The 25,852-nt window shown below is 38.0% G+C and overlaps 1 protein-coding gene across 5 annotated transcripts in view; it reads left to right on the top strand.

Moving 5' to 3' along the window:
• Window positions 1–2,381: 2,381 nt before the first annotated feature.
• itga7 (integrin, alpha 7) overlaps window positions 2,382–25,852 on the top strand; it is a 107,273-nt gene continuing 83,802 nt past the window's right edge. For 3 of the 5 annotated variants that reach the window (XR_009804250.1, XM_061887200.1, XM_061887193.1), the window contains exon 1: window positions 2,383–2,791. Coding sequence is in view for 4 of the 5 variants with exons in the window: in XM_061887200.1 (XP_061743184.1) it covers window positions 2,559–2,791 (233 nt within the window). In the remaining variant the exon portion in view is untranslated. Of the gene's footprint in view, window positions 2,792–25,852 lie in introns of all 5 variants that reach the window. The other 2 variants (XM_061887183.1, XM_061887174.1) reach the window with 1 other exon arrangement.

Genomic DNA, 25,852 nt, shown 5'->3' with positions numbered 1-25,852 from the left:
TTAGTGAGTATTCACTGGCCTGCAAGCGCCTTGACAACCTTGCCTGGTATTTTGGCAGCAGTCCTTTGAGTGTTACGGTCAGCTGAGAGCCAGGGTGTGTGTGTGTGCGCTTGTGTGTGTTCATGTGTGTGTGTTCTTGTATTTCTACCGTTCTTGAGACATGAAGAAGGAAAAGTACCATCCAAATGAGGAGGTGTCAACAAGTGATGACATAAATCATGGTCCCAATACGGAAACCCATTGCATCTAATAAAGAACGTCACATTTGAACCCCTGGTGGTGAAATCTATCAAAATGAGGGTGGTCCCAAAAAGGAAGGACTTTTCAAATTGACTGTGTGCTGCTTTTAAAATTGCTCCCCCTATGGTCAACATATGTAAAAACAAGCGTGTGTAAGAAATGAAGATTAAAAAACAACTATCATCAAAAAATTTAAATAAGATGAAATAAATAAACTAAAAGCAAAACTTATTTTCTTATAAAATTGGGGGCAAATTCTCATGTCCTTTCCGTTTCTGTGATAATGTAGTATTTTCCCGTAAAAATATACATTTTTTTGGTAACAATTTAGTATGGGGAACATATTCACCATTAATTAGTTGCTTATTAATGTAACATAGATTTAATTTAGAGGTATTTGGACACTAGGGGAACATATAAAGGTTAGGGGTACTAATAAGCAATAATTCTGAGGTTGTTGAGGGAAATCTCTTAGCCATGCAGAAAAAGGCATTAATAAGTACTTAATAATGACTAATTAAGAGCCTATATGTTACTAATTTGAATATTAATGAGAAACAAATTAATGGTGAATATGTGTTCCTCATACTATAGTATTACCCGTTTTTAATGTAAAATTATTACTTTTTAATGCAAAAATGGTGACATTTGTCCTATACAATTCCGAGTTTTATCACAACATTGTCAATTTTTGTTGTTGTTGTTGTAAAATAGTCACATTTTTGAGTAATCATTTTGCCAAATAAAAATTTAGATCATTTGTATAATATTGCCAAAATTTTACAGTATTCTCATAAAATTGTGACTTTTGTCGAGTAAAGTTACGACTCTTTTCATAAAAGTGCCCAAAATTTAAGCTTTTTCTTGTAAAATTGCGACTGTTATTGAGTAAAATTCCAACTTTTATCATAATATTGCACAAACGTTCATTTTGTCTTGTCAAATGTTGACTTGCGTTGAGTAAAATGACGACTTTCATTATAAGACCGCCAAAATTCTAAGTTTTTCTTGTGAAATTGTGATTTTTTTTCCCTGTGAAATTCCGACTTATATACAGTGGGGCAAAAAAGTATTTAGTCAGCCACCGATTGTGCAAGTTCAACTGTGAGGGACAGAATGTGAACAAGAAATCCAGGAATTTACATTGTACATTATGGTGGAAAATAAGTATTTGGTCAACCATTCAAAGCTCTCACTGATGGAAGGAGGTTTTGGCTCAAAATCTCATGATACATGGCCTTATTCATTATTTCCTTAACACGGATGAATCGTCCTGTCCCCTTAGCAGAACAACAGCCCCAAAGCATGATGTTCCCACCCCCATGCTTCACAGTAGGTGTGGTGTTCTTGGGATGCAACTCAGTATTCTTCTTCCTCCAAACACGACGAGTTGAGTTTATACCAAAATGGATACATGGATGACACCCGAGAAAGTCATGTGGTCAGATGAAACCAAAATAGAACTTTTTGGTATAAACTCAACTCGTCGTCTTTGGAGGAAGAAGAATACTGAGTTGCATCCCAAGAACACCACACCTACTGTGAAGCATGGGGGTGGAAACATCATGCTTTGGGGCTGTTTTTCTGCTAAGGGGACAGGACGATTGATCCGTGTTAAGGAAAGAATGAATGGGGCCATGTATCGTGAGATTTTGAGCCAAAACCTCCTTCCATCAGTGAGAGCTTTGAATGGTTAACCAAATACTTATTTTCCACCATAATTTACAAATAAATTCTTTAAAATTCCTACAATGTGAATTACTGGATTTTTTTTTCACATTCTGTCTCTCACAGTTGAAGTGTACCTATGATGAAAATTACAGACCTCTGTCATCATTTTAAGTGGGAGAACTTGCACAATCGGTGGCTGACTAAACACTTTTTGCCCCACTGTATCACAACAAGCGTTTTTATACTTACATAGTAGGTATATAATGTTGTGAAGACAAATCTTTCTATGTCTAGAAAAGGGTGGTCCTAAAGAGGTAGGCCATATTCGGAGCTCTCAAGAAGGTAACAAATACGAGAATCCGTGTGTGTGTGTGTGTGTGTGTGTGTGTGTATGTGTGTGTGAGGATGGAGAGGGGGGGAGGAGTGAGAAGTCTATTCAAGGCACTTGTCCTCCCAGAAAAAGGGGACTCGGGGGAGGCGCCTATTGCTTGCACACTTGCACTACTATCAAACCGGAGCACATTTTCCCAGCCTGCTGCTGCTGCTGCGTCCTCTGCAGCTCAAAAAAAAAAAAAAACACAAAAAGAACATTTCCCGCCACAGGAGGAGCAGGATTTCCTCACTGGAAGCGTTTTACCTACCCTGCCATGGAAGCTGTCCCAGGATTGGAACATAGTGCTGGGAGGTCATTGTCTTCCTATGGGTGTCCTTTAAGGTCTCCAAGGACTGGTGTCCTTTGGCTGCTGTGGACTCTGCTGACCCACGTGTGGACCTTCAACCTGGATTCCACTCACACTCTGCACAAAGTGGGCGACCCCGGGACATTTTTTGGCTTCTCTCTTGCACTTCATCAGCAGCTCACACCAGAACCTCAAAGCTGGTGAGCTTCCCTTTTTTATTTTTACTTTAACTTTCTTGTCCACTTGTCTCCATCCACGCTCTGCTAAATCACTGTCAGGACGCTCATGAGTCAAATGGCTGCATGCTGGAGTTTCAGCATCTTAATGTGCTCAACCTGCTCTCGGCTAATAGACTCCGGTGTGTATGGGGAAATGTGTGCTGACACAGCAGATGTTTGCAGACGTTGGTTCATGACAATGTGGACTGCTCTGCGGTTTTTGAAGACCTACCACAAAACACTGGTCAAAGATCCTCTAGATCAGTTTTGTTCAACCTTTTTTTAGCCAAGGCATACGTGTATATTTTGCATCGAAAAAGTCCGGAGGCATGCCACCAGCAGAAATCATTAAAAAAACGAAACTCAGTTGACAGTAAAAAGTAGTTGTCATAAAAGTTGAATATGACTTCAAACCATAACCAAGCATGCATCCATATAGCTCTTGTCTAAAAGTAGGTGTACTGTCACCACCTGTCACATCATCCATCCATCCATCCATTTTCTACCGCTTATTCCCTTTTTGGGGCCTATCTCAGTTACAATCGGGCGGAAGGCGGGGTACACCCTGGACAATTCGCCACCTCATCGCAGGGCCAACACAGATAGACAACATTCACACTCACATTCACACACTGGGGCCAATCAGGCCCTGACTTATTCAGAGTTTTTTGCAGTTTTCCTGTGTGTGGTGTTTTAGTTCTTGTCTTGCGTTGTGTATTAGGACCTACTGCGAAAACACTTGTCAAAGATTCCTTAAACCAGTGGTCCCCAACCTTTTTGTATCCGCGGACCGGTCAACGCTTAATAATTTGGGGGGGAACCTTTTTTTAATTTTTTTCTTTTTCATGAAAAAGGGACATTTTTGTCATGAAATAGGGAGGTTTATGTGGTTGGTGCACTAACTGTAAGTGTATATTGTGATTTTTATGTTGATTCAATACAAAAAAAATAAAATAATAATATATATATATATATATATATATATATATATATTTATATATATATATATATATATATATTTTTTTTTTTTTTTTTTTTTTAATAAAAATTAATAAAAAAGTATTCTGCGGCCCGGTACCAATCGGGCTACGGCCCAGTACCGGGCCGCGGACAGGTGGTTGGGGACCACTGCCTTAAACGACAAGAGGGCTGTTTTTGAGGACTTACCAGAAATACTTGTTAAGGGTTTTTTCTAAATAACATGCTGTTTTTTTAAGATTTACTGCAAAAAATACTTTTCAACATCTTCTATATCAGTGGTTCTCAAATGGGGGTACGCGTACCCCTGGGGGTACTTGAAAGTATGCCAAGGGGTACGTGAGATTTTTTAAAAATGCTCTAAAAAATAGCAAAAATTCAAATATCCCTTATAAATATCCATCCATCCATCCATTTCCTACCGCTTATTCCCTTTTGGGGTCGCGGGGGGCGCTGGCGCCTATTTCAGCTACAATCGGGCGGAAGGCGGGGTACACCCTGGACAAGTCGCTATCTCATCGCAGGGCCAACACAGATAAACAGACAACATTCACACTATTTTTTTGAATAAAACCTCAACAATATATGAATGTAAGTCCATAAACTGTGAACAGAAATACAACAATGCAATATTCAGTGTGGACTGCCAGATTTTTTGTGGACATGTTCCATAAATATTGATGTTAAAGATTAATTTTTTTGTGAAGAAATGTTTAGAATTAAGTTCATGAATCCAGATGGATCTCTATTACAATCCCCAAGGAGGGCACTTTAAGTTGATGATTATTATTATTTATTTATAATTTAATCACATGTTTATTTTTCAACAAGTTTTTAGTTATTTTTATATCTTTTTTCCCCAAAAGTTCAAGAAAAAACACTATATATACAATTTATACAATTTAATAAATCAGAAACTCATGACATAGTGCTGTATTTTACTTCTTTATCTCTTTTTTTTCAACCAAAAATGCTTTGCTCTGATTAGGGGGTACTTGAATTAAAAAAAATGTTCACAGGGGGTGCATCACTGAAAAAAGGTTGAGAATCACTGTTCTATATGACGGTATACTGTTGTAAAGGACATACAAAAAAAAAAAAAAAAAACACTCATCAAAGATCCTCTATATGACACTGTTGTTTTGAGAAATTGACTGCTACAGAAAAAAACACTTCGAGTTAGAGATCCTCTGCTCTGACAACACCACTCTGGTGTTTTTAACAATATACTGCAAAAAATGCTGGTCAAAGATCCTCTATGTAACTGGCTGTTGTTTTAAATGACATGCTGAATAGAAGAAAAAAAAAATACTGGTCAAAGATCCTCTATAATAGACTGCTGTTCTAAATGACCGACTGAAGAGAAAAAACATTGGTCAAAGATCCTTAACAGGACAGTCCCTTGCTACTTTTAGGAATCTGCTGCTGCTGCTGCTGCTGAAAAAAACAATAAACACACTGAGTAAGACATCCTCTGACAGAAGCGCTCTGCTGTTTTTGAAGATATAGTGCAAAAAATGCTGGTCAAAGATCCTGTATGTAACTGGCTGCTGTTTTAAATGACATACTGAATAGACAAACATACTGGTCATTGGGCCTCAATATCAGGGGCGTCAAATTTGCTCTTTTTAAAAAAAAAACTCATTTTAGATTGGGGTCCACATGGAGAAAAAATATACTCCCAAGTGGGCCGGACTGGTAACATGACGGCATGATAACTTAAAAATAAAGAAAACTCCAGATTGTTTTCTTTGTTCAAAAATAGAACAAACCCATTATGAAAATGTATAAATAATAATGATGTTGGAGTTTTTTACACTTACATTTTGCGGTTGATAGTATTCTATCATTGTTTGTTGTTATTTTTTTTTCTAAATAAATTATGTGATAATGTTGGTGTTAATGTTCAATCCATCAAGATAAAAAAAAAAAAAAAAAAAAATGACAGGATGTTATTTATGTCGTTAGATCATTTTCTCGACTGATGTACTAACATCATGTGGTTTATTTTGTACATATGTAGCATCATCTACAAAGATACAAATAATTGTTATTGTGACATCTAGTGGACACATTTAGAACAGCTGTTTATTTCATTAAAAAAATTCAGCTTAATTTTTATACTTGGCAAACTCTTCCCGCGGACCGGATAAAACCTGTTCGCGGGCCAGATCCGGCTCTAGGGCCATACGTTTGACACCCTGTTCTATATAATAGACTACTGTTCTAAATGACTGACTGCAAATAAAAACATTTGTCAAAGATGCTCAAAATGAGTCCCTTGATGCTTTTAGGAATCAGTTGAGTAAGAGATCCTCTGACAGGAGCGCTCTGCTTTTTTTGAAGATATTTTGCAAGAAATGCTTGTTAAAGATCCTTTATAGCAGGGGTCACCAACGCGGTGCCCGCGGGCACCAGGTAGCCCGTAAGGACCAGATGCGTCGCCCGCTGGCCTGTTCTAAAAAAAGCTCAAATAGCAGCACTTACCAGTGAGCTGCCTCTATTTTTTAAATTGTATTTATTTATTAGCAAGCTGGTCTGGCTTTGCTTGACATTTTTAATTCTAAGAGAGACAAAACTCAAATAGAATTTTAAAATGAAAAAAAATATTTTAAAGACTTGGTCTTCACTCGTTTAAATAAATTATTTTATGTTTTTTACTTTGCTTCTTATAACTTTCAGAAAGACAATTTTAGAGAAAATATACAACCTTAAAAATGGTTTTAGGATTTTTAAACACATATACCTTTTTACCTTTTAAATTCCTTCCTTTTCTTTCCTGACAATTTAAATCAATGTTCAAGTATTTTATTTTATTTTTTATTGTAAAGAATAATAAATACATTTTAATTTAATTCTCCATTTTAGCTTCTGTTTTTTCGACAAAGAATGTTTGTGAAATATTTCTTCAAACTTATTATGATTAAAATTCAAAAAAATATTCTGGCAAATCTAGAAAATCTGTAGAATCACATTTAAATCTTATTTCAAAGTCTTTTGAATTTCTTTCAACATTTTTGTTCTGGAAAATCTAGAAGAAATAATGATTTGTCTTTTTTAGAAATATAGCTTAGTCCAATTTGTTATATATTCTAACAAAGTGCAGATTGGATTTTAACCTATTCAAAACATGTCATAAAAATTCTAAAATTAATCTTAATCAGGAAAAATTACTAATGATGTTCCATGAATTCATTTTTTTATTTTTTCAAAAAGATTCGAATTAGCTGTTTTTCTTTTCATTTTTTCCGGTTTATTTTGAATTTTAAAGAGTCGAAATTGAAGATAAACTATGTTTCAAAATTTAATCATCATTTTTTTCATGTTTTCTCCTCTTTTAAACCATTCAATTAAGCGTTTTTTTCATCATTTATTCTCTACAAAAAAACTTCCGTAAAAGGAAAAAACATGTACGACGGAATGACAGAAAGAAATACCAATTTTTTAATATATATAGATTTATTTATTAAAGGTAAATTGAGCAAATTGGCTATTTCTGGCAATTTATTTAAGTGTGTATCAAACTGGTAGCCCTTCGCATTAATCAGTACCCAAGAAGTAGCTCTTGGTTTCAGAAAGGTTGGTGACCCCTGCTTTATAATATAACTACTGTACTTAAAGGTTACATAATATTGTGTCCAGTAAGAGTGAGGGTCTCAGTGTGTCTTCCAGTAAAAATAGCAATGAGTCATCCATAGCAGTGATGATGTTACATCAACTACGTTCATCTATGGATTTATTGATCTGTCCTCATGGCCAGTCATATGACACTTTTGGCACCGGCTCGAATTTTAAAAATAAGTATGATACTAATACTGACTATATAATAATAATAATGACTGCAGCACTTAAATATGACAACAGTTAGGTTTCACTACTTTTGGCTACTATAAGAACTATTTGGCCAAGATACAGGTCTCAGTATGATGCAATGCAGCTCCTCCATAAGCACAGTAAAAACTACGTCAAAAAATGTTCCCTATTAGAATATTTTTTTTAACAATTTGAAACATCATTATTGTATTGGAAGCCTTGAGGCTGCAATGTAGACCATTTAAAGTACACTATATTGCCTTGACTCACTTATGAACTGGAAGTGCCATCCCATTCCTAACACATAGGGTTCAATATGATGTAGTCCACCTTTTGCAGTAATTACAGCTTCAAATGTTCTGGAAAGGCTGTCCACAAGGTTGCGGAGTGTGTTTATAGGAATTTTCCACCATTCTTCCAAAAGCACATTGGTGAGGTCACACACTGGTATTGGTCGAGAAGGCCTGGCTCTCAGTCTCCGTTGTAACTTATCCCAAAGGATGTTCGTATCTTCCCGTTTAGATGAAGAATCATGATTCCCACGAAGGGTTAACAAGTAAAAGTTTCCCTGCAGACACAGTCTTCTGTGGTGTGTGTTGGTCTCCATCTTTGGGAATAAATGGAATGTCACAGATGAACAACTTCTAGATTCATGGCTGAATCCTCCTAATATCCAGATGAAAGGCATGATTTATAATGTAGAATATGTTTGACGAGCCGAGCGTGCAGGACAGCAAGTCAGCTCACTGTAAAGCAGCAGAAGACTACTTAGCTGTCTGTATCAATCTTACGCAAAAAAAACAGTTTGTGTTGGCGCGAATAACAACAACAACACTAATAGTTGGTTAATACTGAAGTCACAAAAAGTATATTTATGGCGAGTTTTGGATGTTTTTTATAGGGTTTTGTGAGCAAAATAGAGAGCCTGTATTGATATATGTATGAATTTATTTACCACTTAGGATGCATAAAAGAAGGAAAACATACTGTATGTAATAATGTGTTTTTTTTAGGGATCGTGAATAATAGACAGCACACCTCTCTAATGTTTGCATATTTCCAGTATGACTGATTTGATACTATAGTCAGAGTGCAGAGGCGTGACTCCAGTGACATAGAATCGAAGGAAATTGCCAAAGATAATCAAAGGGTATAATTCTAAATGGCTGACTGAAGTGGTGGGATTTCGTAATGTTTATACGGTACTTTCACATATACATTTTCCGGACCATAGGGCGCACCGGTTTAAAAGGCCCATTAAAGAAGTCATATCATTTTTTTTTTTCTAAATGTAAAACACTTTCTTGTGGTCTACATAACATGTAATGGTGGTTTTTTTGGTCAAAATGTTGCATAGATGATGTTTTGCAGATCTTTTTCAAGCCGCTTTCTGATATGTCAAATTGTAGGTGTCCTTATTTACGTCTGACCTGAACACTAATAACTAAAGTTCCTTGAGTGATTAATGTAAACTGAATACACCGGTATGTTTTAGTGCTTTAATGGTGGGTTTACTGACAGATATACGAAATAACCTAACACTACTTTATATTAGAAAAATGGCAACAGAAAAGGATGAATATCCCATAGCTAGAAGATAGAGAAGAAGAAAACGCTTATCCACCATGTAGTCGCCACAGACTACAAAGGCGGGTACGCGCAATTTTTCAGGTTTAATGCAGACCCCAAATTCAGATCAGCAGGTACCAGAATGTAAGAAAGGTTGCTTTTGCATAAAATTGTTAAACAAAAAAACAGATAATAGGTGTTACTTTATACACACACACACACACCATAATAATATGGTGCAGCCTACACTTATCTCTTATGTTTGAATGCCATCTACTGGTCACAATTATTATTACACAGATTTTACCTTATCCCAATATATATCTGTTCAGTATTTTAACACAAAAGTGTTTGATTGTGAGGCATTAAAAGCCACAAAATGCAACAAGTCCATCAGACCCACAAATGCTGGCTGAGTAACAACAATATGAACGTTGCATGGTAAAAATCTCTGCCAGTTTCTGCATCCAACAGGCATTCTTCTTTTGTGTTTCTGCACCTGCTGTTCCCACACAAGGTTGCAACATTGTTTGTCATTATTATCTGCTCTCATGTTTTCGCACATTTGACCCTCTGATGTTCTGTGTACCTACACCATGTCCTCCTCCTGTCTAGGCCTGCTTTGTGTGTGTGTGTGTGTGTGTGTGTGTGTGTGTGTGTGGTACACAGAACATCAATTTCCACACTTCTGTAAGCCTCGGGTCCAGTGGACCCGGACATCTTATATATACTAGAAATGTGTAGAGGGGGTGTATGGTGTGTGGTCATTAAATATGTATTCTGATATGTGTTCTTCACAGAAAATGAGCCAAAGTCAGTGAGTCTAAGTTTGAAAAATGGATTAATTGCATCAGTTTTCTTTTAATAGAAAATGAAAACGGGTCCCATAGACTCAAACCCTACACAACGTTTAAGACAACATTTTTCAAAAAAAACAATATTGAATGTGAGATATAACAGGATAGTGGATACATTCATGATTTGTTTCCAGAAAGCTTACAAAAAAATGGAACCCCAAATATTTACCGCGGGACCCCATTTTTATGACTTGATGGTGTCCCTGAAAATTCCTAGCGCCAGAGGTGGGTAGAGTAGACAGAAATTGTACTCAAGTAAGAGTACTGTTACTTTAGAGATTTATTACTCAAGTAAAAGTAAGGAGTAGTCACCCAAATATTTACTTGAGTAAAAGTAAAAAGTATGTTGTGAAAAAACTACTCAAATACTGAGTAACCTGTTTGTTTAATGATTACGGCAACAAATAATGCACACAAACATAAAAATAGCAACGAGCAAATTCAGAGTCAGGAATATCTCTTAAGCAACTAAAACAATAATATATATTAAATAATACTACATTAAAATGAGAAAAATAAGGCACATTGAGCCACAATAACTTAACAGCACCATAGGCTCAGTAGGCATTCATTGATTGATTGAAACTTGTATTGGTAGATTGCACAGTACAGTACATATTCCGTACAATTGACCACTAAATGGTAACACGCCAATAAGATTTTTAAAGTTAATCAATTACTAAATAAATGACCAAGTCGAGGTGATCTACCTCGTATATATATATATACATATATATATATATATATACATATATATGTATATATATATACATATATATATATATATATATACATATATATATATATACATATATATATATACATATATACATATATATATATATATACACACACATATCATATATATATATATATATATATATATGTATATATATATATATATATATATATATATATATATATATATAGATACATACATAAATGTATGTATACAGTATATAATTTATATTATTTTGCCGTTTTTGTTGACATGTTAAAGGTGTTTTAATGAATATACATGCATGTTTAACACATATAGATTCCTATCTTTCACAAAGACAAGAATATAAGTTGGTGTATTACCTGATTCTGATGACTCGCATTGATTGGAATCAGACAGTAAAGTGCTGATAACGTCCACGTTTTCAAATGGAGGAGAAAAAAAAGTTCCTTCTTTCTGCCCAAAACCATATGAAACTCTTTGGTTTTTGGCATCTTATTTGTCCACCTTCCATATTCGTTTTTATACACTTTACACTTTAAGAAATACATTGGCGGCAAACTCCGTATCTTGCTAGCTTGTATGCTCTGGCTTTCGGAGACTCTTATTTTGTTATCGCAGGTGCGATGGAGCGGCACTTTTATCGTGAAGACAGGAACTGTGCGATCAGTCTTTAGGCTTTTGACGGGAAGTACGGTTGAAATAAAAAGTGTCTTTTTTCCTTTACACTTTAGATTGATTAATTGAAACTTTTATTGGTAGATTGCACAGTACAGTACATATTCCGTACGATTGACCACTAAATGGTAGCACCCCAATAAGTTTTTCAACTTACTTACATCGGGTTTTACGTGTGACGGTCATGTGACCGCCTGGCTCTGTTTGATTGGTCCAACATCACCAGTGACTGCATGTGATTGGTGAAACGCAGGCATGCGTAGATCCTACTTTGAAAAACCAAAACAAACATTAATAGATCGATAAAAAAAAATAGCGAGTAGCGAGCTGAATGTAGATAAATGGGGCGGAGTAAAAGGAGCGTTTATTCTCTATAAATATACTCAAGTAAAAGTAAAAGTATGTTGCATAAAAACTACTCTTAGAAGTACAATTTATCCCAAAAGTTACTCAAGTAGATGTAACGGAGTAAATGTAGCGCGTTACTACCCACCTCTGCCTAGCGCCGACACTGATGGGAGTATTGGTGCTTGCAAAACAGCAGCAGGCGGCTGTGGCCTGTGGGCCGGTTCTTATACTGATCAAATATCATCCCTGGGGGGGCCATAGAGCGTTCATTCGCGGGCCAGATTTGGCCTTTGGGTCTTGACTTTAACACTCTGGTGCTGGGTTATCTTATTTTCTGTACAACAAGAAAATCATTAAACTTAGAGCTTCTACTTCTGGCGCTGATGGATGAATACTTGGCAGAACTTTGTTTTGAGGATGAGTAGTGAACAGTGAAAATATTTTCTTTCCAAGTGTATTCCGATGTAAACAATTCGCAGAAATGAATAGTGCTATCATGGGCGGTAGGCTAATTCATTATTCATTATGGCAAAGAGTGAAAGTGAGTCCTCTGCATGAATAATACATGTCCATTAGGCTGCGTTATTGTGGCTCATGTTCTCAAAAGCTCCATGGTCATCATCGTCATCCGGGCAGGGACAATTCCGCCGAAATTATTGTAATCAGATGCCAGTGAGTCACGGCTTCTTGGATTATGCGGCAGCTTTGTGTTCCGATGCCTGCCTGAGGTCAGCATGCTCTCATCTCACAGTGACTCCATGTGGCATCATCCTCAGATTGTTCCTTTGAACATGATCCGTCTGTTCACTTTGTCACCAGACGCTTCTTTAGGGTCACGTTAAGAATCTCGCGTGTGACTCTTCCAGTCCTGTCGGTAGCTATAATGCTCACTACAAGTGAATTCTTCTCCAGACATTTGCTGCAACTGGTGGTTCTCTGCGTCACTCAGCCCGAATGCAAGCACTCTTGTCACCTCAATGAGTGATTTCTCCAAATTTATGTTTGTTGCACTTGTATATATTGTATTTTCCGGACCATAGGGCGCACCGGATTATAAGGCACATTGCCGATGAATGGTTTAGTTTTGAATTTTTTTATTATAGGGCGCATTAAAGGCCTACTGAAATGAGATTTTCTTATTCAAACGAGGATAGCAGGTCCATTCTATGTGTCATACTTGATCATTTTGCGATATTGCCATATTTTTGCTGAAATGATTTAGTAGAGAACATCAGCGATAAAGCCTTGCCTGTACCAGAAGTCGCAGACGATGACGTCACAAGGGTGAGGGGTCTTCACGTCCTCACATTGTTTATAATGGGAGCCTCCAGCGGCAAGAACTATTTGGACCGAGAAAACGACAATTTCCCCATTAATTTGAGCGAGGATGAAAGATTTGTGGATGCTGATATTGATAGCGAATTAATAGAAAAAAAATAAAATAAAAAAATAAAGATTGCATTGGGACGGATTCAGATGTTTTTTAGACACATTTACTAGGATAATTCTGGGAAATCCCTTATCTTTCTATTATGTTGCTCGTGTTTTAGTGAGATTAAATAGTACCTGATAGTCGGAGGGGGTGTGTCCATGGGTGTCTTGACGCCAGTGTCTGAGGGAAGTCGACGGCAGCTGCATGGACGGCACAAGCCCAGCTGATCTCTGGTAAGAGGCGACTTTTTACCACAATTTTCTCACCGTAACCTGCCGGTTGACAAGTGGTCGGGAACCATGTTCGCTTGACCGCGCTGATCCATAGTAAAGCTTCACCTCCGGGAATTTTAAACAAGGAAACATTGTGTTTGTGTGGTTAAAGGCTAAAGCTTACCACCTTCATCTTTCTACTTTGACTCCTCCATTATTAATTGAACAAATTGCTAAAAATTCAGCAACACAGATGTCCAGAATACTGTTTAATTGCGTGATGAAAAGAGATGACTTTTAGCCGCAAATAGTGCTGCGCTAATATGTCCCCCGCAACCCGGGACGTCACGCGCACGCGTCATCATTCCGCGACGTTTTCAACAAGAAACTCCGCTGTAAATTGAAAATTGTAATTTAGTAAACTAAACCGGCCGTATTGGCATGTGTTGCAATGTTAATATTTCATCATTGATACATAAACTATCAGACTGCCTGGTCAGTAGTAGTGGGTTTCAGTAGGCCTTTAAAGGAGTCGTATTATTATCATCCATCCATCCATCCATTTTTCTACCGTTTCTGGAGCCTATCTCAGCCGCACATGGGCGGAAGGCGGTGTACATCCTGTACAAGTCGCTACCTCATCACAGGGCCAACACAGATATTATTTTTTTCTAAATGTAAAAACCTTTTTTGTGGTCTACATCAGTGTTTTTCAACCTTTTTTGATCCATGGCACATTTTTGTCATAGAAAAAATCCAGAGGTACACCACCAGCAGAAAACATAAAAAAAATTAACTCAGCAGCCGATATTGGCGATAAAAAGTTGTCGTCGCAGTTGTTGGATATGACTTTAAATTATAACCAAGCATGCATCAATATAGTTCTTGTCTCAAAGTAGGTGTACTGTCACCACCTGTCACATCATGACCTGAATTATTTTGAGTTTTTTGCTGATTTCCTGTGTGTAGTGTTTTAGTTATTGTCTTGCGCTCCTATTTTGGTGGCTTTTCCTGTTTTGTTGGTGTTTTCCTGTAGCAGTTTTATGCCTTACTTTGAGTGACATTTCCCGCATCTACTTTGTTTTAGCAATCAAGAATATTTAAGGTGTTACTGTCCTTCTTTGTGTGGACATTGTTGATTGTCATGTCATGTTCGGATGTATTTTGTGGATGCCGTCTTTTTTCCACAGTTAGTCCTTGCTGTCGTCCAGCATTCTGTTTTTGTGTACTTTGCAGCCAGTTAGGTTTTAGTTTTGTTCTGTAAAGCCTTCCCTAAGCTTCAATGCTTTTTCATAGCAGCACTCACTGTTTGTTTGCATGCTGCCTCCAGCTGTGGTCTGCATATTGTGATCACGACAAACGATGTTCCTGACATCTCCAAAGCAATTAGCTACCGGCTGCCACCTACTGATATGGAATAGTATTACACGGTTACTCTGCCAAGCTCTAGACAGCACCGACACTCAACAACAACATTATTTGCAGACTATAACTACTGGTTTGCAAAAAAGCATTTTTACCCCAAAGAAGTGAAAATGAATAATCTCCCACAGCACACCAGACCGTATCTCACACTGTTGAAAAACATTGATCTACATTGGTCTAAAAGATTGGTCTACATAACATGTAATGGTGGTTCTTTGGTCAAAATGTAGCATGGATGATATTTTACAGATCATATTCAAGTCGCTTTCTAAAAATCGCTCCTGGAAGCACTGTTTTGTGGGCAGTCTTATATACGGGGCTCACTATCAACAGCATCTTCTCCCCGTCATCTTTGTTGTAGCAGTGTAGCGTGCAAGGACGGTAGTCGAAGAAGTGTCAAAAGATGGAGCTATCTGTTTTAATGGCATTCAGACTTTACTTCAATCAATAACGGAGCAGCGTCTCCTCATCCAATAACAACAACATCGGAAATGTGTCTCGAGACAAACTGTCCGACCGGAACTCTCTAATAACTAACGTTCCTTGGGTGAATATTATAAAGTCACTACACCGGTATGTTTCAGCGCTTTCATGGCAAGTTTACTGACAGATATAAGTAAGAACTACTTTACATTCGAAATGGCAACAGCGGAGGATGAATGCCACATAACAAGAAAGATAGAGAAAAAGAAGAAGCTTATGGACTACGGTGTAGGCACGGACTACAAAGGTGGACGCGTGCATTTTTTGCGGATTTATGCAGGTCCCAAATACAGATCAGCAGGTACCAGAAAGTAAAAAAAGTTTATTTTGCATAATTTTGCAAAATAAAACATTTTGATAGATTTTTGAGCGCCATGCGAAGTGTTCTATATTTTCAATTGAACACATAAATGTTGGTGTTGTTTACTTGAGTCATATTGCCGTTCCAGTGCAGTCTACACATATCTATTATGTTTGACTGCCATCTACTGGTCACATGTATCATTACACCATGCATTAAATAAAATAGCTTCGAGGTCGGTAAGCTCAACCAACTTTATTCCTTACATGAGGCACACCAGGAAATAAGGTGCACTGTTGAGTTTTGAGAAGAAAAAAAAAAGATTTTAAGTGCGCCTTATAGTAAGGTGGTCACGCACCACGTTACCACTCTGCTGTATGATGGAGCCTTAAGTTCAACGTCCATTACAATATTAATCTACTATGTTTCGTTGCATTGATGAAATTATAGAAATACGGTAAAAAAAAAATCACATTTTTGATGTCATTTTTATTTCAAGGATTCGAAAAAACAAACAAAATGGAACGTGCCTAATGGGCCTCCTGTAACTTCTAACCTCCCAATGGAAATAAAATGCAGTCCTCAATAATTCAATACAACCCTCTTCTCTTTTCTCCCTTCTCTGGCCAACAGACTGAGTGCAATTTACAATTATACAAATAAAACGGCAGCCTTTTGAAAAGGTAAGTATGCGATATGACATGCAATATTACAATAAGCCAGTTCAATTCAGATTTTTTCATAGTCACTGTCACCGATGTCCCACTGGGGTGAGTTTTTCCTTGCCCGTATGTGGGCTCTGTACCGAGGATGTCGTTGTGGTCTGTGCAGCCCTTTGAGACACTTGTGATTCAGGGCTATATAAATAAACATTGATTGATTGATTGATTTCTCTGCATTATCCTCCTCTCCTTAGTTTGCTGCAAACGCCAGCCAAGTAGAAGTCAGTGCAATTGAATAAAAAAGCAGCACAATTCTCTTCTGTGTTCCCCTTTATGACGGCAACAGAAACCAATGAATAGGCTACAATTGCAAGTGATAAAATGCGTGTGTGATAAAACGTTAAAACGCAGCCTGCTTGAAAAATAAAAACAGCCTTTTGAAAAAGTAAAGTGTATACAATTAAAATAATACAGTTTAAGTTTGATTTCTGTGCATCAGCCTCTTCTCTTTAGTTTTCTGCAAATACCAAGTCACAATAATATACCTAAGTGTCATTCCAAATACACTGTATTGCCAAAAGTATTTGGCCACCTGCCTTGACTCACATATGAACTTAAAGCGCCATCCCATTCCTCACCCATAGTGTTCAATGGGACGTCAGTCCACCTTTTGCAGCTATTACAGCTTCAACTCTTCTGGGAAGGCTGTCCACAAGGTTGTGGAGTGTGTTTATAGGAATTTTCCCAAATTCTTCCCAAAGCGCATCGTTGAGGTCACACATTGATGTTGGTCGAGAAGGCCTGGCTCTCAGTCTCCGTTCTAATTCATCTCAAAGGTGTTCTATCGGCTTTAGGTCAGGACTCTGTGCAGGCCAGTCAAGTTAATCCACACCAGTCTTTCATCCACATCTTTATGGACCTTGTTTTGTGCACAGTAATGTTGGAAGAGGAAGGGGCCCGGTCCAAACTGCTCCCACAAGGGTGGGAGCTTGGATTTTTCCAAAATGTTTTGGTATCCTGCAGCATTTAAAGTTCATTTCACTGGAACTACGGGGCCAAGCCCAACTCCTGAAAAACAAACCCCACGCCACATTTCCTCCTCCACCAAATTTCACAATGCGGCACAATGCGGTCCGAAATGTACCGTTCTCCTGGCAACCTCTAAACCAGGGGTCGGGAACCTTTTTGGCTGAGAGAGCCATGAAAGCCAAATATTTTAAAATGTATTTCCGTGAGAGCCATATCATATTTTTTAACACTGAATACAACTAAATGCGTGCATTTTTTAAGTAAAACCAACATTTTTAGAGTATAATAAGTCTCTAATTCTTTTTAATAACATTGTTATTTCTTGAACAGGTGCGGTAGAAAACGGATGGATGGATTAAAATGCATGACATTGTTTTATATTTTGAATGTTATTGTTAAGATCTTGATTACCAGCGGAATTATTCATTACTTATCGTGTTGAGTAATGTCAGCTAAGATTTATCTGAGAGCCAGGTGCAGTCATCAAAAGAGCCACATCTGGCTCTGGAGCCATAGGTTCCCTACCCCTGCTCTAAACCATACTTGCCAACCTTGAGACCTCCGATTTCGGGTGGTGGGGGCGTTGGCGGATGTGGGGCGGGCGGCGTGGTTGGGGGCGGGGCGTGGTTAAGAGCGGGGCAGTACAGCTGTTGTGTGTGCAGTTGTGCACTGCACTCTCTAAAAGCCGTAGATGTTATTGTCACATATGCATGATTGATTGATTGATTGAAACTTTTATTAGTAGATTGCACAGTACAGTACATATTCCGTACAATTGACCACTAAATGGTAACGCCCGAAATAAGTTGTTCAACTTGTTTAAGTCGGGGTCCATGTTAATCAATTCAAGGTACAAAATATATACTATCTGCATAATACAGTCATCATACAGGTTAATCATCATAGTATATACATTGAATTATTTACATTATTTACAATCCGGGGAGTGGGATGAGGAGCTTTGGTTGATATCAGTTCTTCAGTCATCAACAATTGCATCAACAGAGAAATGGACATTGAAACCGTGTAGGTCTTACTTAGTAGGATATGTACTGCCAGCAGAGAACATAGTGAGTTCAGATAGCATAAGAACAAGTACATACATTAGAAATACATTCTATTATTCGGTTATTTACAATCCGGGGAGATGGGATGTGAATGGAGGACGGTATTAGTAAAGGGTTGAAGTTGTCTGAAGGTTTTGTGGTGCATGTACAGTAGATGGCAGTATTGTCCTGTTTAAGAGTGTCACAACATTGCTGTTTACAGCAGGCGAACTGCTTTACGGTAGACGAAAACGTGACTGCTGTTGTTGTGTGTTGTTACCGCGCTGGGAGGACGTTAATGAAACTGCCTAACAACAAACCCACATAAAAGAACAAGAACCCGCCCTCGATCATTCTACAATTATGACGTCATTGGGCAGACACGCCGTTTATATTGTGGGAAAGCAGACGTGAAAACCGGCTGTCCTCACTCAGGTCCGCATGGAGCTGGAGGGGGCGTGGCCTCCAGCTCCGCCTGAATTTCGGGAGATTTTCGGGAGAAAATTTGTCCCGGGAGGTTTTCGAGAGAGGCGCTGAATTTCAGGAGTCTACCGGAAAATCCGGGAGGGTTTGCAAATATGCTCTAAACCCCGACTGGTCCATCAGATTGCCAGATGGAAAAGCCTGATTCATTACTCCAGAGAAGGCGTCTTCACTACTCTAGATGTGTTATTTATAACTCATTTTTAGTTTTACATTGTGTTTTACTTTTGTTACTGCATGTAAAAACTCACACTGCGACTACATAATTTCCCCATTGTGGGATAAATAAAGGTATTTCCAATCATATTATTACTATTATATACTACTGCTAAAAAATAAACAATACACATACTGTATGTAATCGTAATGATGCAGACAAGTAGTTTATAATATTAATAATTATGAATTTGTCTGCATCGTTATGGTAATATTAGGTAATCCAAACAAAATGAAAATGTGCAATAATAATACTAATATTTATCTTAAATTTATGAAACGTGTATTTTCAGTCAGTGTGTTTTAAGTTTTTTTTTTTTCTTTTGGTATTAGTATTGTAATGCCGTATGTAATTGTAAAGACACTGATAGCCCCTCAAGGGGGTTCTTCGGACCACCAATCAACGCCACAAGAGTCCGTTTTGGGGGTACAATATTGTTTTATTTTTCTCAAATTCCCAAGCTGCTTTTCAGCAATTGTTTTTTTCTCGTTCTTTCTTGCTCTTGCTCTTACGTCAGCTCCCCTGCAGCTCCAACCACTCTCTCCACCCGGCTGCTGTCTTTTAATGATTAGATAACCAGGCCCAGGTGGGCCATCTACGCACTTGTCGGTGATCTCGAAGCCAGTCCTGGCACACCTCGCTTTGCTGCAGGTCCACAGGCCACGCCCCCTCCACAAAGAGTTTTTGCTAATTCTGCTGAAAAAAAAACATGTTGTACAATAACATATGTTATTGTACAACACAATGAAGTGAATACAATAAGGTTTTATGAAAATCAGGGGAAAAAAAAAATACAACTTTAAGAGTTGCTGGGGTGAAACCACAAGGAGATTGGGCCCTTAGTAACAAATACAGCACCAGAAGTCTGCAATCAAGGAGGCAGGAACAGGAAGTCGCAAGACAAAACAAACAAAAAAAAGACTAACAAAACAGGATGTAACAGAATTATACATAATTGAATCTTCTACAAAGTGAGCGGAATTATCTTCAAAGGCACACTTTTTCAATGCAGCTCTGACTTGTTTTGGATCTCATGAGATGTGGTGCAGGTTGACCTAATGAAGTGTCCTATTGTCGCGAAGGCACAATCAGAAAAGCCATCAATTGAAGGCCACACTGATGTTCTTGTGTTTCTTCGTGTGAAGTTGAAGACAATGTCCTCTGTGTGACGTTTTTTCTATTTCTTTGCCAAAAGTCTCAAAAAGACAGAAGGTCAATCGGTTTGACAGCTGATGCACTGTCCCAGCAAACCCCAGGATTCTTTGCATGCCACAGAGTACAATTCACATTTTTTAGCATATAATATACCGTATTTTCCGGACTATAAAGCGTACTTAAGATATTTTTTTTTCTACAAAACTCGACAGTGCGCCTTATAGTCTGCGTGGTTTTCGCAGCTTGCTGTGGTGTTGTTCTCCCGGGATGCAGATGGACAACTCCAGACGCCAGAGTGAAGATAGGATTTAATCTTCGCAAATCATAACACATACCAAAAAACAGGAAGCAAACCAAAGGTCGCACATGAAGCTTAGGTAAAAACTTAGCCTGGGACTCAAGAACATAGAAACAAAACATGACCCTACGTGCCTGTTGCTTGCAGCAAACAATGAGGCCAGACCGTGTGTGGCGAGCAACGTGAATAAATAGCTCTCCGATTAGTGCTCGGCAGCAGGTGAACGTGCCGAGCACGAATCCGAGGCAGGTGAAATCAATTAGTACCCATAGTAACCAAAACAAAGACAGAAGTGCACAAAACATGAACTAAGGGAGTTCAAAACTAACAGAACATAACTAAACAAAACATGATCCGGTCAAGGATCATGACATAATGTACGGAATAATTATGGTTTTGCTTACCTATTTTATTTGGTACATGGTGTAATGATAAGTGTGACTAGTCAATGGCAGTCAAACATAAGAGATATGTGTAGACTGCACTATGATGGCAATATGACTTAAGTAAACACCAACATTTGAAAATATAGAACATTATACACGGCACTCAAAAATCCGTCAAAATGTTTTAGTACAGCTTTGGTAAGCTATGAAGCTTGATTGATTGTCGGCGCATTAAATATAGGAGTACAAATATGGTGTGTGTATAAGGTAGGACATATTATCTGGCATTTTGTTTCGCAATATTACGCAAAATCAACTTTTCTTACCTTCTGGTACCTGCTGATCTGTATTTGGGAACTGCAGGAGTCCTGAAAAATTGCGCGTATCCGCCTTTGTTGTTCGTTCCGACACCGTAGTCGATAAGCTTCTTCTTTTTCTCGATCTTCTTGTTATGGGACGTTCATCCTCCACTGTTGCCATTTCTAATATAAAGTAGTGTAAAGTTCTTACTTATAACTGTCAGTAAACTCGCCATGAAAGCACTAAAACATACCGGTGTAGTGAGTTTACATTATTTACCCAAGGAACTTTAGTAATTAGAGAGTTCCGGTCGGATGTTTTTTAACGGGTCACAATTCCGACCTTGTTTTCTCCAAGTTTTCTCATTGTCATACCATTGGGTTGAGATTTTTCTTGCCCCGATGTGGGATCTGAGCTGAGGATGTCGTTGTGGCTTGGGCAGCCCTTTGAGACACTCGTGATTTAGGGCTATATAAATAAACGATTGATTGGATTGATTGATTGATGAAAAAAGGGTTTCCATTGTGCTTTTGCAAAACACTTCAATATTGAAAGGTCTCAAAAACCACCTCATGAGAGCGCAAACATGTTTTAGCGATATTTGAGAAGTTTTTCGAAATATTACCTTTACCACTGTCATGGTCCACGTCTTGGACCATGTCATATTCTGGGTTTTGTTCTGTTTTGTTATGATCCTGTGTTGTATTTGACGTCTTTGGTTCCCGGTGGAACTTCCTGTTTGGTTTCTGTTGTCATGGTAACTTGTTAGTGTCACCTGTCTCTTGTTTGTCGTCGCGCACCTGATTTGTGATTATCTCCTTAATTGAGACCACCTTTTTTGACACTCGTCCTTGGACTCTTGTTTGCTCCCACGCAACAGTTGACGCCTCTCGTCCTGCATTATGGTAAAGGCTACTTTTGTTACTTGTTAGCTTCCACGCTATTTGTGTTTTGTTCATGTCCCTAGCTTCCACGCTAGCGCCCTTTGTTCCTTCTAGCTCCCACGCTAGTTCTGTTGGTTTTTGGTAGTGCCTTTGAGCAAGTGTCTTTGTTTTTAGTTTGTTTTATAGTATTAATACATTTGTATTCCTACCTCACGCTGTGTCCATCTTCGCTGCACCCACGGGAGAACGCAAACATCACCACGATGCCACCGAAGCGTCACAACCAGTTTCTTATTGCGATATTTCTGTTTTGCGCAATTGTGTGTGTGTGTGTGTGTGGGGGGGGGTTGCAAATGTTTGATGTTGGCGACTCTTTGATGCTGATTTGAAATCAGAACAACTTGGAGGTCAATTTGAGTTGACTTACAACTAGACTAATAACTAACTAATTATCCATCCATCCATCCATCCATTTTCTATCGCTTATTCCCTTTTGGGGTCGCGGGGGGCGCTGGTGCCTATCTCAGCTACAATCGGGCGGAAGGCGGGGTACACCCTGGACAAGTCGCCACCTCATCGCAGGGCCAACACAGATAGACAATATTCACACTCACATTCACACACTAGGGCCAATTCAGTGTTGGCAATCAACCTATCCCCAGGTGCATGTCTTTGGAGGTGGGAGGAAGCCGGAGTACCCGGAGGGAACCCACGCATTCACAGGGAGAACATGCAAACTCCACACAGAAAGATCCCGAGCCTGGATTTGAACCCAGGACTGCAGGACCTTCGTATTGTGAGGCAGACGCACTAACCCCTCTGCCACCGTGAAGCCCTAACTAATTATAACACATTAATTAGAACGTCCTTGCTTGTTTAGCACGCTTTGTAATGAGCACTACTGCCCCCTAATGGTCTGGAGTGGATAAACAGTCAGGGTGTGGTGTGATTGTTTGGCCTCTGTGCCAACGCTGCTCTCAGACAGACGATCGGGCCATTCGAGTCAGAGTTATGCGTCCATGGGCTATTTATACTGCGATGACAAGAGCTTCTAGTAATAGTTGAGCACACGGTGAAGACAGGAAACTCCCTGTGTTCAAACTCTCCAGGCCTGAAAAGCTGCACTACGTATTCTTTGTGCGTCGCACTGTGTTCAGCAGGAAGATGCATCCCGAGTTGACTTGAAACCATTAAAACAAACATTTGTCCTATGTTATACATGGATAAGTAATGTGGGCGGTCTAGTCAGCTAGTCAAAGATCCTTTAAGGAAAATAACACACTTCTCTTTTTAAGTAAACTGCAAGGAGGCGAGTCAAAGATCTTCAGTATAACAGGAACGCTATATTGTTTTTAAGGACGGAATAAAAAAATGCTAGTCAAAGATCTTAATATGTTTACATACTGTATATATATATATATATATATATATATATATATATATATGTATATATATATATATATATATATATATATATATATATCCATCCATTTTTTACCGCTTATTCCCTTTGGGATCGCGGGGGGCGCTGGTGCCTATCTCAGCTACAATCGGGCGGAAAGCGGGTACACCCTGGACAAGTCGCCACCTCATCGCAGGGCCTATATATATATATATATATATATATATATATATATATATATATATATATATATTCCCGAAAATCCCCTGAAGAGCAGGGAAACCTGCAAAACAGGCTTGTAGGGATGAAACATCCCTGTGTTCTCAATTAAACAATATCGCAGTCTAAAACAGCACATTTGTCAATATAAGTAAGTATCAAATTATTATATTTGAATATTGCCTATACCAGTGGTTCTCAAATGGGGGTACGCATAAACTTGGGGGTACTTGAAGTTAGGCCAAAGGGTACGTGAGATTTTTTGAAAATATTCTAAAAATAGCAACAATTCAAAAATCCTTTATAAATATACTTATTGAATAACACTTCAACAAAATATGAATGTAAGTTCATAAACTGTAAAAAGAAATGCAACAATGCAATATTCAGTGTTGACGGATGGATTTTTTTTGTGGACATGTTCCATAAATATTGTTTATGTTTAAAATATTCTTATTTTGTGAAGAAATGTTTAGAATTAAGTTCATGAATCCAGATGGATCTCTATTACAATCCCCAAAGAGGGCACTTTAAGTTGATGATTACTTCTATGTGTAGAAATATTTATTTATGATTGAATCACTTGTTTATTTTTTAAGTTTTTAGTTATTTTTATATCTTTTTTTTCCAAATATTTCAAGAAAGACCACTAAAAATGAGCAATATTTTGCACTGTTACACAATTTAATAAATCAGAAACTGATGACATAGTGCTGTATTTTACTTCTTTATCTCTTTTTTCAACTAAAAATGCTTTGCTCTGATTAGGGGTTACTTGAATTAAAAAAATGTACTTACCTTGTTTTCTCTTTGAGTCATTTCAATTCAACAAACCTTTTTTTTAACATTCCACACTACAAAATAATACAATTATGTACTACGATTTGTGCGTATATTGTATCGAAATCAATACCGATATCAGCCAATAATCAATTCTATGATATTGTATTGGAAGTGAAACATCCTACTAGGGTTCTACGGTATAGCGGGAAAAGTGTAGTACCGCGATACTAATGAATCATATTCGGTACTATACGGCCCCTAAAAAGTACAGAAACCCCCTCCCTCCCCCCTAACGGCACATCGTCATCACGTTATTACATTGTTGTCTTTATGAGCAGAGGAGCATGTTCGGCAGCGCACACACACAGAGTACTTACAAGCAGACACAGCATATAGACAGAAAAGAGAGAATGGACGCATTTTTGCTTGAAAACTAAAGATAAAGGTGAAGTTAAAACACTGAAACACCCTCAGGAAGACATGGCAGCTAGCTAGCAGCTAGCCGCATTCTGCAGTGTTGTAGCTACTTCTAAATCACTAATCCTCGTCTCCATGGCGACAGAGTGAGTTTCGTACAAGTGTCATCCCTGCAGGACGAGGAATCGCTAACCATGCTTCACTGCACACCGAAGGAGGATGCAATAGTTCACCGGCGTCACAACGTAAACAAATGCCATGGGTTGATCTACACCTGACATCCACTGTAATGATACCAAGTACAGGAGCTTATTTAGTTGATACTACGATGATTACATCGATATTTTTTAGCATCACAAAATCTTTTTTCCTTTTTTTGCATTCATATTATGTTTATAAACTCTGAAAATACGATAATGGACACATGCGGACTTTGAATATGACCAATGTATGATCCTATAACTACTTGGTATCGGATCGATACCTAAATTTGTAGTATCATCCAAAACTAATGTAAAGTGTAAAAGAAGAGAGGAATAAGTTATTATTAAATTTGAACAGAAACATGTTAAAACAGAAAGTAAGCAGATATTAACAGTAAACGAACAAGTAGATTAATAATCCATTTTTACAGTTTGTCCTTAATAATGTTGACAAAATAATAGGTAGATAAATGACACAATATGTTACTGCATATGTCAGCAGACTAATTAGGAGCCTTTATTTGTTTACTTAATACTAAAAGACAAGTTGTCTAGTATGTTCACTATTTTATCTAAGGACTAAATTGCAATAATAAACATACCGATTTTTTGTTCAAATAAAGCCAATAATGACATTTTTATGTTGTCTCCTTTATTTGGAAGAGTATTGAAATATACAGTATTTTGGTACCCGTACCTGTACCAAAGTATTGGTATCGGGGCAACTCTACATCCTACTCTT

Source organism: Nerophis ophidion, linkage group LG02, assembly GCF_033978795.1.
Source record: "Nerophis ophidion isolate RoL-2023_Sa linkage group LG02, RoL_Noph_v1.0, whole genome shotgun sequence".
NCBI lineage: Eukaryota > Metazoa > Chordata > Actinopteri > Syngnathiformes > Syngnathidae > Nerophis > Nerophis ophidion.
This window is presented reverse-complemented; position numbering and strand designations above follow the sequence as displayed.